A 17,054-nucleotide genomic window follows, 5' to 3' on the forward strand; every position below is an offset into this window, starting at 1 on the left:
GATGGTGAGCAAAAATCAATAATAGATTATTTCATCCTTGATGAAGAATAGAGCAAGGTAGTCAATGAATGAAACAAAGTCAAAGTCTAAGTTTTGCCTTCAGTTGCTGTAGATGGAGATCACAGGCACTCTTAAAGTGGTATGTGGAAGATAAATGTGACAAGAAAAAAAAAAAAAAAAAAAAGGCGAAAGCTGAAGCTATGGATGTTGAAACAGTCTGAAGCAAAGCAAGAATTTGAGTCATGGATTAGGCCCAAGGACCATAAATTAACAAGATAATGTAGATGAGAAAAATTTCAAGATGTAATGGTAGGAACAGTAGAAGAGGTGGGTAGAAGAACAATTGAAAGCAGAAAAAGAACAGAAGCAGGCTGATGGAATGAGAGTTAAAGTAGTCAAATTATAAACTAAAGCTTTTCAGAGATTTATGAAGACTAGATCAAATGTTGATAGACTTGTTCAGTGGAAGAGCCATGCAAAAAAATTATTGAAGAGAAAAAGATAAAAAGCTGGGCTGAATTTACACATAAGTTGGAAGAATATGTTAATAGGAACAAAAAAAAAAAAAAAAAAAAAGAAAGTTATATGGACTAATGAAGAACAGAAAGAAATGAAATTTATTTATTTATTTATTTATTTTTTTAACAAATGGAGATGGAAATCCCCCCGAACCCAGACAGGCTTCTTCAAATCAAGAATGATGGAAAGACACTGGAATTTGGTAAAAGCCTGTTTAGGACATTTCTTGATTTGAAAAAAGCCTGACTGGGTTCAATAGGAACAAGTCCAGGAAAGTTTGGAAGACATAGAAAAAGAAGAAATAGTCATGATAAAAGAATACATGCTAAATCTAAGAGCTGTGTGAAGACTAAATTTGATAAATCAGAGTGGTGTACACTTAAAAATGAACTGCAACAAGGAAGCATGTTATTTCCATTACTGTTCATTGTGGTGATGAATAGCATCCTAAATATAGTTAATGACAAGAAAGGAGAAACAGCTGTGTTTACAGATAATGTGATGATTTGGGAACATTCAGAACTACAGAAAAAACTGGACAATAAGAACAGTATGACAAAGCTATGGAATTATATATTAATAGTAGGAAGAGTGAGAGCATGGTTTTAGATCATAGCAGAAATGTAAATATTAATAGTGTTACTCAGACTCGATAGGCAAGATTTGAAGAGAATATCTGGGAAGTATACTTTCTAGTAATGGAAATTTTAGACCGGAAGATAATGAGGATTTCACAAAGTCAAACAATTTTTTTTAACAGTGTAAGTTGTCTACTATGGGACAGTGATGTACTACTTAAACAAATTCTTATCAACCACCCCAATCTGAACAATAATGATGTTCTAAAAATCCCAAGCATATGGAAGGCACATATCCACAGAATCTTTCTCCCTAAGAGTTAACTATAAACAGGACTATAGATAATCCAGAATCTTAAATCTAATATAATTGTCATGTTAAAAATAGGACATCATGGGGATGGAAATAGTTTACTGTAAGAAAACTATCTATATGAAAGAATATTTCTCTTATGTTATCTTAAAAAAGAATTTAGCTTTGATGTAGTTCCTAAATAATTAATTTTGTCTGTTTTTTTTTTTTTTTCACTAGAGGTCATGCCAGTAGAATAACCAGTGATCAAATCATTGTTTCTTTAGCATATTGCGTGAAATGTAACTCAGTTTGTACTTGTATATACTCCAGATGATGATCTTAATATGAAGGTCAAAATGTCAGGAAATTAAAATAGTTATTTATTCACAGTTGTAAAGTCCATAATTTCTAAAATGATCACCATGCAACACTAAAAGAATGGACCTTAAAAGAAGCTTCTTCTAATTAACGAAAGTTACTTTTTTTGCCCATTTTGACTACTGCAGCAAGTCAGATGATGATGATCTTAATATGAAGGTCAAAATGTCAGGAAATTAAAATAGTTATTTATTCACAGTTTTAAAGTCCATAATTTCTAAAATGATCACCATGCAACACTAAAAGAAAGGACCTTAAAAGAAGCTTCTAATTAACGAAAGTTACTTTTTTTGCCCATTTTGACTACTGCAGCAAGTCAGATGATGATGATCTTAATATGAAGGTCAAAATGTCAGGAAATTAAAATAGTTATTTATTCACAGTTTTAAAGTCCATAATTTCTAAAATGATCACCATGCAACACTAAAAGAAAGGACCTTAAAAGAAGCTTCTAATTAACGAAAGTTACTTTTTTTGCCCATTTTGACTACTGCAGCAAGTCAAAATGGGCATTAGACATGGTTAAAATGGGCCCATTTTGACTAATTAGACATTAGTCAAAATGGGCATCAGACATAGAAACTAACAAAAAGAGGCTATGGAAATGAAGGCTTTAATATCCACAAAAAACAAGGAAAGACAGAAGAAATGTGGACATAAGGCATAATTTAGGGCTAAAAAGTGTTGAAGAAATGCTTACGAACTCTTGCTTGAAGTGGTTTGGGCATCTAATGAGAATGAACTTAGAAAGAATTCCAAGAAAAATGCATGAAATGAAATTTGAGAGGAAGAGATGAAGAGGAATACAATGAAAAAGGTGGGGAGAGAAGATAAGAGATCTAGAAAAGAGAAAACTGAACTGGCAGTGTCCGTGAAGGAAAAATTTGGGAGGATAGAAAGAAATAGAGAGATCTGATCTATCTGACCTGACAGTTGGTTGGAAGCTATGAATGGATGGTTGGATGGATAAATACATACATACATTCTTCTAAAAAAGTATAAATGTTAGCTTTAAAATTATCAAAACTCAGTTCGCTCTCACCAGAGGACTGTCCTCATGGATTAAGAATTACCAGCTGTTTATTCATAAAAATCTAGTGAACTAATACTGCAAAAATATGATTACTAGTATTTCAAGATACTATTCATAAACATTCATTTGATATCTTAGAGTTACATGCAACACAAGTTTATAGTTCACAAAGTCAACCAATGAATTTCATGTGACTTCTCCTAAACAATCTTAAATTAGGATGCAAATTAATACAGCAAGATTGTACCTAGAAAACTGGAATAAACAGGGATTAAAATTTACTTAAATATAAGAAAAAAAAATTAATCCAATGAATAAATTAAATAGAAAATGCGAAAAAAAATGCAGCATAAGACTGTTAGAGAACAGCTTAAACTATTGTATATCAACTAAAGAGCTGCAGCTAGAAAACATAGTAATGACAGAAGTGAATAAGAAGTATAAGAAAAATTAAGAGATTCAAAAGAAAAGGAATGTTTAAAAATAGAAAGGGGAGGGGGAAAATGCTGAAAGCAGTAGTGAATGCATGTATGCAGGCAGTCAAAGGAAAGGCATGACCTAGGATAGAAAGGAGTATTTGAATAGGAGAAAAAAATTATAGAATAGGCTGTAATAGACAGGAAAGTTGTCACATATAAGAGGTTGCATGAATAAAACTGATATAGTAATCCATTTCTAAATCTATTTGTTTACAAATAACCAGGAGTATCAGGAATAAGGGAGATGGAATTATTGTATTGATCAAGTTCATTAACTAAATTTGTTGCAATAAGTGAGGCATGCTGAAGTTTTCTAGGGAAAAAAAAAGAAAACGAGACTTGAATGAAAATAATTTACTAAGTAAATTAAATACATTTCACAAGCAAACATTACCAAGGTACTTTAAATATACACATTCAACAAAGAATGATATGACCTTAAGGATATGGATAGTCATGGATGGAGGCAAAGCACAGCACTCCTCATGGTGATCCTGTGTGATTACTGCTGAGGGGAAGATAACAATAGCAGGCCAATAGCAAAATCAAATATACTAAGACATTTTTTAAATAAACACGATACATTTGACAAAGCATATCCACTGGGAGATGAAAGAAGAAAAAAAAAAGCCAGTAGAAGAGCTGCAACGCAAAGACCTAACTAAAGGTTCATTTTCCAAATGAATAAAAGCATCAAGAAATACAACTATTGCTAGTTTTGTGGCCACGCAAGAAGTTGTTAAATGAGGAAAACCTTTTATGGACAGTGAATATGTGAAAGAATGTTTTATTAAAATGTCTGAATTTCTCTTTTGCGATTTTAAAAACAAAGCGGAAATAATTACAAAAATAAAAGACATGCCATTATCTGCTAAGATTGTAAGGGACAGAACTATACGAATGGCAGAAGATATAACAAATCAGCAGGTTACAGATCTAAATTCAACACCAGGATTCTCCATTGCCTGTGATGAATCATGTGATATGGATGACATTGCACAGATTGTACTTATTTGTAGATACGTAAACTCTCAGGGATCTCAGTAAGAATTACTCGATATACTGCCACTTACAGGACAAACTCGTGAAGAAGACATTGAATCTGCTGTTACCACTTGCTTGAAAAGTAAGGGTATTAATATTAACAAAATAATATCTATTGCGGCCGATGGGGAGCCGAGCATGAAAGGTACAAAAAAAAAAAAAAGGTTTTGTTTCTTTATTTAAAAAAGAAATTTTGCATGACGTGTTTTCCCTTTCACTGCATAATCCATCAAGAGATACTTTGTGCACACACTTTTCCAAAAGAGATAACAGTAATGAAGGATTTGGTTGTAGAAATTGTTAACAAAATAATGGCAAGACTGCTACATCGGCAATTTTGTGAACTTCTTAAAGAAATCAATTGCAAATATTCCGATCTTCTTTTGCATAACAGAATAAGATGGCTTTCCAGAGGTGCGATGTTGATGCAATTTGATGCCACCTGCCTTGGAGAGGTTAAGTTGTTTCTAAGACAAAAAGACCTTGAATATGCACAAAGATACTAATTGATTACAAAAATTCTACTTTATGGTGGATATGACTTCATATTTAAACGCACTAAATAAGAAACTACAGGGAAAGGGAAATACAGCAGTTTTGCTTTTAGAAGTGATTTTGTTTGCACAAAATTATATTTGTTTGCGACAGACTTAGAAAGGCACATTATTACATTTTCATACGTTGAAGAAATATCAACAAGAACAAGCTGATAATAATTCTATAAATTTAACCTTTTTCAAAGAAATTGTGATAAATATGTGATCTGCATTTAATGGGCGATTTGAGGAGTTTAGAAAGAGCAAGGCAACTATGTCATTTTTATTGCGATCACTTGAAATTAATCCTGCCGAATTAAATTTTTCACCTTTTGCTGGAATTGATGAGGCTGCATTTCAACTTGAGTTAGAGGACCTGAAAACCAAGGATTTGTGGAATTCAAAATTTAGAAATCTTGAAGCTGACCTGGAGGAGTTGGAAAGACAAATCTACCCTTGCAATACAACACAAATGGTCTGAAATAGAAGATATTAAAAAGCAAGATCAGATTGTATTTGACACGTGGAATTGTTTACTGGACATTTACATTCAGTTAAAAACATACTCATTTGGACTTCTATCGATTTTTGGATTGACATATTTCTGTGAGCAAATATTTTCTAATATGAATTTTATTTAAGTAAGCTGAGATTGCTATAAGTAAGATGAGTAAACAACGCGAGTCTTTCGGCATGTTTGAAAATGAAAATTACGGCTTATTCGCCGCATATTGAGAAACTATCCCAAGAAGTTCAACAGCAAAAGTCGCACTAAGAAGATGGGTAAGTTATTGGATTTTATACATATGTTTTTGTAAGGAGGAGGAAATCTTTGTTTTATTATTTAATACTTAAAAATATCATATAATTTCATGTGACATGCCACCCCCTGTGTTTTACAAGTACGCGTTACTGTAAAAAAATCTGAATAAATAATTTAATTATAATATTTTTCAATGTAGTTTCTAAATTTAAAGCAGCGATGAGCAATTAAATAGTAAATCAAATACTCTGTTCGACCCGCATAAAGAATATTTTCTTTTTCTTTGATAAGAAAGTATTAATTTATTTTCCATTATTTAGATATATTTGAATTTTTTTAACTTGCACAAATAAATCCACATGTAAAAATCAACATTCGTAAAATAGATTTTTAATTAAAATATATTAATTCTGCCATACAAAACAAACACCGTGGACCACACAAAAAATCTGAGAGGGCAGCATGCAGCCCACGGACCATTGGTTGCTCATCACTGCGTGCAGCTCTCTAATTTTTTTTTTTTTTTTTTAACAGATATAATTTTAAAAATGGCTCTTCACTCCAAAAAGGTTGCTGACCCCTGTTCTAGAGCAAAGGAGTCTCTGTGCTTGAAAGTGAGATTTGTGTGGTTTTCTTCCTGATAATGTGATCTTTATTCAAGATGTGCTATTCACCTAATTCGCTTTTGGATTGCCGGTATTGAATGTATTTTTTAATGCTCTTTTTCCCTGATTAAGGTGGTCGCATTTTGTATCTGAAATACTGGTTACCAGATGGAGAGGATACTATAGACACTTGAGAAGACCAGAGGATCCTGAAAAAATCATAATTTGTCCCAAGAAGGTGAAAACTGTTCTTTGATAATTCATAGATCATTCTATCTTCTTGGATTCTTTTGGGGAGGGGCAAAGAGCACATCCTCAGAAAAGGATATGAAGTTTTTTGGAGATTGAGAAAGCTACAGATGCAATGTGTTTATGCCAGCAAAAGCTAAAGTAAATATCAGACCAAGAAGAGAGAAAGATCTAGGATTGTTTGGCAAGCTGAACATTACCAAAAGTAATGGAAGGAGAAGCAAGAACTTTATTATAACAAAACAAAAAAAAAAAAACCCCAGAACTTGTGTTCTGGTAGCCTTTAAGGTGATTAGGTTGTCATAAAAACTCGCTATCAGATGAGTTTTGTAATCCTCTAGGTGTCTGGATTGTCATCATCATAATTCCATTAAATTCATTTAACAAACCAAGATTTGTCACATGAGTAGGAATGGGATATGCTTATCAGCAAAACTACAGATAAGGCTTGAGGTCAGTGAGAAAGAAAGAGAGAAGAGACAATAGAATGGAACTTTGAGGCATTTCTGAATTGTTAGGGAAATCTAAAAGAAGGTTGTCTACTGAAACACAGTGAATGATCAGTGAGAAAGACTGCACAAAAAACTGGGTAGTTTCAAAGAGTGGAAGGTAAACCAAAATATGGCAATTGGCTGAGCAGCCCTATAAGGCAGATTTTGGATCAAATGGACAATCAAAGACCACAAACACTGCAGTCACTAAGAAAATATTCAGTCACAATCCCTGATATCAGCAAATTAAAGATAACAGCATAAATTCTTTGTAAAGTCACATACACTATTTTCTAGCCAGTTCATAAATTTATATTACAAGATAAGCCAGATCGTTTATCCTAAGGTGGCTGCTTGAAGCTTAAATAAACAAGGAAGTGATCTTTACCAGGTAATAAATTATCTCCCATCTATGTCAGTTACAAATCATCCATGTCTAAGATAGAATTCAAACTCACTGGATGGGTTGCAGAGTGGGTACACAATTCATTCAGCCAGACAGGCTACGAACTTGGTTTTTTATTTGTGGAAATAGAGTACTGATAAACCAAAACAGGAATGAAAAAAAATTAATTAAATTCTGTTGAACTTGATGCTCCTTGTAAATGTTTATTTAAAGATATTTTTCATAGTTTGATTATTAATATTAATGTAATTTACAAATAGGATCGACTTACTATACTTAAGACAAAAAGTATTTAATTATTATTACACCCTCCATGGAGCCAGCAGAGGGAAGTTCATTCAACTGACATATTTATCATACTGAATCTTAAAATCCTTACGTTCATTGCATTAACAACATGTTCAAGTAATGTCTTCCATTCACCCAGGTAAAAAATCTACTCCTCACACTTTGATATAACTTCCAAGGTAGCTTCTGGTTCTTTCTCTCTTACCTTCTGCTTTTTTTTTTTTTAATAATCTCCTCACTAACTTGAACATCTATCATATCTCTTTTATCCCATCCACCAAATTCTTTACCTCTCACCATAGCCAACATTCCAGTCCTGATACTGTCTTAGTCAATCATCTCTAGATCCTCTCCAATGTTTCTAAAAAACCAGGTGACTAAATCCGAGCACAGTAGTCCAAGTGTGGGTCTGACTAGTGCTTTATACAGTGACACCACCTCCTCCTTATCCATACATGTTAGTGTACTTTTATCATAGCAGCACTGCAATGTGCAGTCTTTGCAACACTTGCAATATGACCTCTAAACTGTCTACTTTCAACCATCACTCCCAGATCACTAATCTCATCCACTTCCTGCAGTAAAGCACCATCAATATAGTACACAGTCTTATATTTCTGCACTCCAAAATGCAATATCTTGTACTTATCAATATTAGAATTAAAAACCCACTATTTTGTCCAAGTCAAAAGTCTATTCAAGTCTTCCTGAAGGGAATTAACATCAGCAGTGTTACTAATTCTTCCCAACTTTGCATCATCAGCCAAAACACTGAAGATCCTCAAGTCAGTACACGTGATACATTATTTACAAACAAGTTAAACATCAAGGACCAAAGAACAGAATTCTGGGACACGTCACTGGTTATCCTCCTTTTTTCTGACGCTGCTCCATCATACACAACTTGTTGGTATTGTTCAGAGATCCAATTACCAATCCATCTAACCAACATACTATCCATTCCAATTCTCTGCAGCTTATACATCAACTTGTGTGGTAATCTATCAAACACTTTTGCAGAATGGAATGAAAACATTATAGAGTGCATTCTCCATTTTCATTCCATTCTTGCTTTATATAATGGTTCCTTTGTGTTCACTGATGATGTGATGAGCTACTAATCATTACAAAATATAAGTGTTTCATATTAAGCGCTGTTCATTTTTATATGCAATTTAGAAGTATAGTTAATTATCTTTTCATAGTACACTATGGTATTAACTTTTCTTTCTAACCATTAATTCATGGCTCATGCATACCACCTAATATAAATTCAATATTAATTTTTACAAAGTCAACTGTTTGCTATGAAAATGGTTCCGATACCAAAATGAAATAGCGGCATTTTTTAAAATTTATTTTTGTACTTCTCACCTGTACTTAGTTCAAGTGAATCAATATTAAAAAAAACTAGAGAATAATATGTATGCCACACTAAACTGTTTAGTTATGTAAAAATTTTGTCTTATCACTAGTACAATTATCGAACAATAGGAAAGGAATTAAAAAACAGTGTGCATGCTTAAATTGGAATCCCTCTACCTAAACAGTTGCATGTTAATGGATTAAAACTAATGGCTGAAATTAAAACTAATTAAATTAAAATATAACAGATACATTTAATACAATTGAGGATAACAATTTCCCAAACTACTGGAATAGTGAAACAGTCATTCTGATTAAGATTAGGTCTGAAGTAAGGCTTCAACACTTTTATATAAATAAATATTTATGCTTAGATCCATGTGTGTGTGTGTGTGTGTGTGTGTGTGTGTGTGTGTGTGTGTGTGTGTAATAGCTTAACATTTTGCCATTGGATCCTGTGGTTAGCATTTTCAATGCCATGTTGTGCAAGGCCAGATTTGTGAGATGGATGTGGTCTTGATGTTCAGAGATACATTTATTTAAAGGTCTTCCTGTTTGTCTATAGTAAAACAACTTACACAAACATGTTATTTCATAAACGCCAGGTAGCATCATTAGTGAGAGTTTGTCTTTAGGAGAAGGTAGCAAGTTGTGAATTTGGTTGATGGATTTATAGGTAGCAGTGAGTTAATATTTTTTTCATAATTTTTGCCACATGTTCAGAGATGCCTTTAATATATGGTATAGGAGTCCTGTGGGCTTCTTGTCTGGGGTCAATTTATAGGAGAGTGGTTGATTATTTTTTGGGTTATTATTAGATGATATTCATTTAGTAAGGCTAGTGTGTCTTTGACAATTTCCAATTCCTGTTTTAAAGATTCTTCCCAAAGAAGAAATCTTGTGTGCTCTGGATACTAACAATTTTATGATGCTATATTTTTGAGATGGACGATGAGTCAATGAATTATGGATATAATAGCCTGAAAAAGTTGGTTTTCAGTACTTCGATGTTTATGCAGTTTGGAGCTACAGAAAATCAGAACTCTACGGATTTCTACAAAAAATCAACACCATACATCCTCGTATTAAGTTCACACTAGAAAAAGAATCAAACGGTATTTCCTTTCTTGATGTACACATCCAATGTAAGCAAGATGGATCTATTTTCATTTCTGTCTACCAAAAACAAGTTTTTCAGGTCATTATATCCACAATAAATCAGCTCACCATCCATCTCACAAATATAGCATCATAAAATCTTTACTATCCAGAGCACACAAGATTTGTTCTTCAGAACAATCTCTAAAACAGGAGTTGGAAATTGTCAAAGACACAGGCTTACTAAATGGATATAATCCAATAATAACCCAAAAAATAATCAACCACTTTTCTATAAATCGACCAGACAAGTAAAAGCCTACAGGACTCCTATACCATATATATTAAAGGCATCTCTGAATGTGTGGCAAAAATTATGAAAAAATATCAACTCACTGCTACCTATACACCCATCAACCAAATTCATAACTTACTACCTTCTCCTAAAGACAAACTCACCAATGATGCTACCTAGCATTTATGAAGTAGCATTTTGTGCAACTTGTCTTACTATGGACAAACAGGAAGATTTATAAATAAATGTATCTCTGAACATCAAGACCACATCCATCTCATCAAACCTCACAAATCTAGCCTTGCACAACATGGCATTGAAAATGCTACTACAGAATCCAATGGCAAAATGCTTATTACACAGATCCATATATAAGCATGAACATTTATATAAAGAAAGTGTTGAAGCCTTACTTCAGACTTAATCTTAATCAGAACGACTGTTACTATTCCAAAAGTTTGGGAAATTGTTATCTTTAATCGTATTAAATAAATTTATCTGTGATATTTTAATTTAGTTAGTTTTAATTTAATCCCATTAGTTTTAATCCATTAAAATGCAACTGTATATGTAGAGGGATTCCAATTTAAGCATGTGCACTAATGTTTTTTTAATTCATTTCCTATAATAAATAAGTTATTTACTATGGCATAAGTTATTTTATAGCTATGGATACTCCAGTTTCACTATATAAGAAAATATTTTTTTAAATAGTGACAAAACTAAATAAAACAATTATCTATAATAAACACAAAACTTATTCTGATAGAAGAACGCCAACTAGTTTCACTAGCATACTGTCTAGCTTTGTCAAGACAGTTTTCTTTTTTTAGTTTGGATATAATCAAAATAAGTTTGTGTTTATTACAGTATATAAAGACCAAATATGAATAGTCTAAAACAATTATCTTTTAAAATATATCAAATTCAAAACAAAATTTAGAACAAAATTATTTCTTAGTAATATAAATGTACATAAAGTAATAGCTAAGGGAAAATTCAGTAAGAACTCAGTCCTATTCAGCATTTTTATAGGGATGAGTATTATTATTATACATGCATGTCCATGGAGTCAGAGGACTCATCATTAGAGATCAATTATTCACACAATACCTATTAAAACTTCTTAAACTTATTCACTGACGAAGCACTTACAACCATCTCTGGCAACCCATTCCATCCAATCAAAAAAGTCTAGTCATTATAACATCCTTGCTAACCACACTCTTACACAATTTACATGGGTGACCCTTGTTCTCACCTTTCCTGCCATGTACTTAAAAAGGTTTTCAGTGTCACTCCTATACTCCTTTAATAACTGGTATGCTTCTATCATGTCTTTTTTTGCCTATAAGCTAGTTTTCTAGTTTTAGACACTCTCAGAACAATCTATTCACACGTGGAGCATTCCATAGACCTGCTGCAATTTTTGTCACTTGCCTCTGGATCCTCTCCACACTTCATCCCCACAGAATCATGCCCAGATGTGACCTTATTAAAGCTCTATATAGGAGGACAATAACCTCTTCATCAATGTTTGTTACTGAGTTTTCTTCAACAATCATATAACCTGTGGTGCTTTTTTTTTGGCTACCTTTGCAATATGCCCTCCAAACTTCAAGTCCCTGTTCCACAATCATACCAAGTCCCTTGCCTCATCAGTTTCCTGCAGTTCAGTTCCATCAATATACCATATTTATTTGAATATAGCTCATCCTCACATATATCTTGCACCCCTAATTTTACTTTAAAAATTAAATTAAAGTTTAGCATATACCTCACACACAAAAAAAGTTTAAAACTAAAAAATAGATAGCGAATGTCAGTTTCAGATATTTTGGAATTTGGTTAAAAAGAATTGGCATTTCAGCTCAACAATTGTCAGCTTACCTTTGTAGTTGAGTCACAATCTTTTTTTAATACTGTACCAATCATATGCACATCTTCATAGCTGTGCTATCTCTACCAGCCTTCCATTGCTGTACATTTCGTGCTCTGCTTTCACTTCTCATTAGTCATTTGTGCAGGATTGTTCATAAAGTATCTCAAGCATTGTAAATTACTAGTAATTTCTCTTGAAATATGGAGAAACATTAAAGTTACAAAACTCAAAGTTAAGATAAACTTAAAGATCATAAGTTTATCATAACATCTCCTCCTATAGGAGCTGCCAAACGGTGTGCCACCTTTTTATTAAATTACTCTGGATTTAGAGAAAGATGTTGAAAGTTTATTTTTCACTTGGTCAGACTATAATAAATTTAGTTTTAGAGTGTGTGCAAACAAAGTTTGCGCCTGAAAGTATCTTCAGGACTGGGATAAAAAGGTGGCACACCGTTTGGCAGCTCCTATAGGATGAGATGACCTTGCTAATGCTTCTACCTGGTATCTCAACTTGGGCCTGGCTCCCACTGAGGAGACCTCAATAAAGGTCGAAACTAGTCTGGGTAGTGGCCCTTCCCTTAATGCATAACATTATACATATCTGCAAGGAGATGTGTTTTGCATTATGGGGGATACTGAGATAGGAGTGTTGGTAGCTTGCTCCACCTTTGCAAGGAGTTGCCCGGTGTTGTACCACTTTACCCCAGTCCTGAAGATACTTTCAGGTGCAAACTTTGTTTGCACACACTTGGATAAAGGATTAAACTAAATTTATTATAGTCTGACCAAGTGAAAAATAAACTTTCAACAATAACGAAACTGTTTGTTTTAATTTAATTACAGAAGCATCGTTGCTAAAAATTCGAATATATTGCATGATGAAGTTGAGCCACTAATCACATAAATAACATTGATAATTAAAATTTAAATGTATTCATTTTATAATGTGAGTAATTATAATGAATACTGGGGATTAATTATGCAAATCTAGTTTTTTTTCCTGAAAAACTTTCATTTCCAAAAATCTCCACATATATCATCTCACACCACGATTTTTTTTAATACCTTAATTTTTTGGGAAAAAAGTGCAAGTTATATTCATGTAAATATGGTAATGAACAATGAACAGCTTGTGATCTCTTCTTCCCAAAGTGCATTACCTTACACCTGGCCACACTAAACTAGCAACTGTTTACCTTTGTCCAAAATACTGCTAGGCTATTCAAGTTTCCACATCACATTCATTTACTATTGCTCCTCCCAGTTTAGCATCATCATCAGCAAACAGCTGAATATTTCCTGTCAAATAATTTCCTATATCACTGATACAAAATACACAACAGAGGATGCAGTACTAAGCCTGTGGTACACCACTGGTCTCCAGCCTTCTCCTGCACTCAACTCCTCCAGAAACCACTCTTCGATATCTGTCCAGCAGGTACCCTCCAATCCAAATCACCAGATTCACATCCATCCCCCTATTTGTTTCAATTTATGCAATAGAGTTCTATGTGGAATCTTCTCAAATGCCTTAGCAAAGTCTAGCAATCATGGAGTAGTCATTTCCCTTATCCAACTATAGCGTCCAATAATATTTTCAGGTTATACATAACTTCACTGCATCAATCTGCAGTAAAATTCATATAGCCCATTATGAAAGTTGTAATTAATAAATATCTTCCTAAAAAAAGGGGGAGGGGATTACACCATGCATCACTTATTGTTTTAGCATACATAAATGTAAATGTTTAAGATTCAGAATTAAAATTATGTTCCATCGTTTTATCAAAATAAAATAAAAAATTAAGTAATCTCTCTCTCACTCACTCACATACAAAGTAACATATTTCACTAACCATTTCCTGTTATTTTTCCTGTACTATCTGGATCGAGTTCTTCACTGTCCAAGAAGCTTTGTATTCTTTTGAGTGAAACATGAGCCTGAAAAACAAGAACAAAATATATATTTCTTCTTCTCTCCTCACTCAACCTAATGGTTGAGGAGGGCCATGCTATTTTATTAAGCAATAACAGAACAAGGTGGTTTCCCATTGCCTTCCGTGTGTATAAATATTTTTTTATCTGTAGTGATGTGTGCGAGTGGAGTTCATCAAAATGCCTGTTTCATAATACATGAATGTCTAAGATAATTCTTAGAATTATCTTAGACATTCATAAATACAAAACGGAGCAGCTTAAGATTCAGAATTAAAATTATGTTCCATTGTTGTTTTATCAAAATAATAATAAAAAAAAGTTATTTGAGTAATCTTACATTCTTTGTGAGTGAGAGAGAAGTCTTTGAACTCTTCAATTATGTAAAAATCAGGTATTTTCTTGGAGTCCTAAAATGGAAAACAAATATGGACAGTAATTCCCCCCCCCCCCCCACACACACACTGTTGCATCTAGCAAGAAAAGAAAACCCAAAAAAAGCATATGTTAAAGACATCGGGATCAGAAATGGTTATGATGCTAGTTCATTAGCAAAGACTTAAGCTAATGAACTAGCTTAAAAAATAACTGAATACTAAACTCAACTACAAAAGTTATGTGACCAATATACTTTAAATTTTAAAGAGAGCCTCTATAGCTCAGTCAGTATAGACGAAGCTGTTTGGTCAGAGAGACATGGGTTTGATCCCCGTTAGTGACAAGAGGAACCGGTCTCCTATGGAGGTAGGGGGTTTTCGTGAACACACGTGGATTACAGTCATTAATACATCCCAGCCATAGGTCTGATTCATCAGCTATATGCCAGTCCCCGAGCCCAGATAACATGGAAACGACTGAAGGGATAAACCACCACCACTACCAAAGAAAAAGTGGGGGGGGGGGGGGCTATGATATTTTCTGTACAGGTAGCATTTGCACATGAGATACAGATTCTGAAAAAATTCAGAGTAAACACACAAACCTGATAAAAAGAAGTTAGTCAGGATTAGTGTTCCATACAAGGGAGAAAGCCACTGCATACAATGGTTATACAAGAAGATTCAAAGCAGCAACAGCAGCACAGATATATATTTTGACAATGCAATAAGAGTCAAAGGATGCCAAATTTGGCCTTGAATGAAATTTAACATGAATGAAATGGGTTTTGAGAGATGATATAAAACTTACTATGCTCCACATGCATGAAACTTGTGTTAGAAAAGAACAAAACAAAAAAAACATTGTTTCCATACTTTTTCATGTGTATAACTTCTTATATTCACACCTGTCACTTAGTTCTAGCAAAACAGATTCTGATTAAGCTTATAGAAACAGCAAAAACTGTTCATCTGATAAAAACCATATTTTTAATATGAAAAAAAAAAAAAATATATATAGACATATTCAGGGAGTTCTGCATAAGTCTGGTAATAAAATGTGGGATGTGCTGCATGTTTTGCATTGTATTCCATGTCAAGATGACACATTCAACTGAACTGACAGACTTCCAATGTGGGATGGTAGCTGGGTATGATATCAGTCTTTCTGTCCATGACATTGTTACCAGTTTCAGTATACCAAAAATCAAAATGTTGTTCATGTCACTCACAGATGAAAAGTTGATGGTGCTACCACAGAAGGAAAGCACTCTGGGAGGCCACTGACCGAGATCAACAAGCTCTGCCTGGAATGTTCGAGCATTCCACACATCAGGGACAGACCTCGCCATCAATCTGTAAAATGCTGCCAGGACATCTGTCAGCACTAGAACTGTCTGCAGAAAATTGCGCACCTTGGGTTATCATGGCAGAGCTTGCTGCAAACAAGCCACATCTCCCCCCCCCCCTCCCCAATGCCAAATGATGTTTGGACTGGTGTCTTTCACACTGTTCCTGGAGCATAGATGATTTAAAAAGGTTCTGTTTGGAACTGGAGATTACCTGGGAAACAATTCTGGCAGGACTGCATCATTCCAACTGTCAAGTTTGGTAGAGGCTCAGTGATGGTATGGTGATGTCGCAGTTGGATGAGACTTGGTCCATTGATGGAAATGTCCAAAACCATAATGTTGGACGGCTACCTGAACATCTTCATGCTTCCAACACTGTGGAAGCACTTTGGCAGTGACCCTTGAATGTTTCAGCACGATTATGCTCTATGCCATACTGCATTGCATTTCTGAGACTGGTTTCCACAAAACAACATTGGAGTACACTGACTGGCTCAGAGTCCAGACCTCAACCCCATCGAACATCTTTGGGATGAATTAGAATGGCAAATTCGCTCCAGATCACAGTGGCCATCATCAGCAATGGGGAGAGAGCTTTGTGTGAGGAATGGAGGAATATTCCTGTTGCAACATATCAGAAATTGGTTAAAAGCATGTCCCAGAGGGTAGTTGCTATCATTCAGGCCAAAGGTGGTCCCACTCAATACTAGAAATGTAATTAAAATGCATTTTTTTTACTACAACTCGTATCCTAAAATACTGAACAATTATTTAGGGCAAGTATGATTACAAATATCTGTCCATCCTATAATAGTGTTGGGAAGTCCATAAACTTCCTGAAAAATTCTCTTTCGCTCAAGAGTAATCAGGTTCATTAATAAGCTCTTTTTTTTTTTTTTTCAGAGACTGAGATTATAAAAACATTAAGATAATACAGGTTTATGCACCAGATTATTCTCAGAGATGAATGAGAAATTTCATCAGTACACAATAAATAACGGAAAAAACTCGGGTAGAAAGTTATTTATTAGTATAATTTTTGCCTGTGTGTCACAGGCATCTTCAGTACATTAAGCTCAAAATT

At 33.9% G+C, this 17,054-nt stretch overlaps 1 protein-coding gene across 3 annotated transcripts in view; it reads right to left on the reverse strand.

The window, feature by feature from the left end:
- The window catches only part of LOC150099945 (ATP-binding cassette sub-family C member 1-like), a 317,694-nt gene that overhangs the window by 168,749 nt on the left and 131,891 nt on the right, over positions 1–17,054 (reverse strand). For all 3 annotated transcript variants that reach the window (XM_090403116.1, XM_090403115.1, XM_090403114.1), the window contains exon 14: positions 14,163–14,247. In XM_090403116.1, the coding sequence (XP_090259242.1) occupies positions 14,163–14,247 (85 nt within the window). The remainder of the gene's footprint in view (positions 1–14,162; positions 14,248–17,054) is intronic.

The sequence above is a fragment of the Typopeltis vanoorti genome, chromosome 13 (genome assembly GCF_054136105.1).
Source record: "Typopeltis vanoorti isolate ZY-2024b chromosome 13, IOZ_Tvanoo_1.0, whole genome shotgun sequence".
NCBI lineage: Eukaryota > Metazoa > Arthropoda > Arachnida > Uropygi > Thelyphonidae > Typopeltis > Typopeltis vanoorti.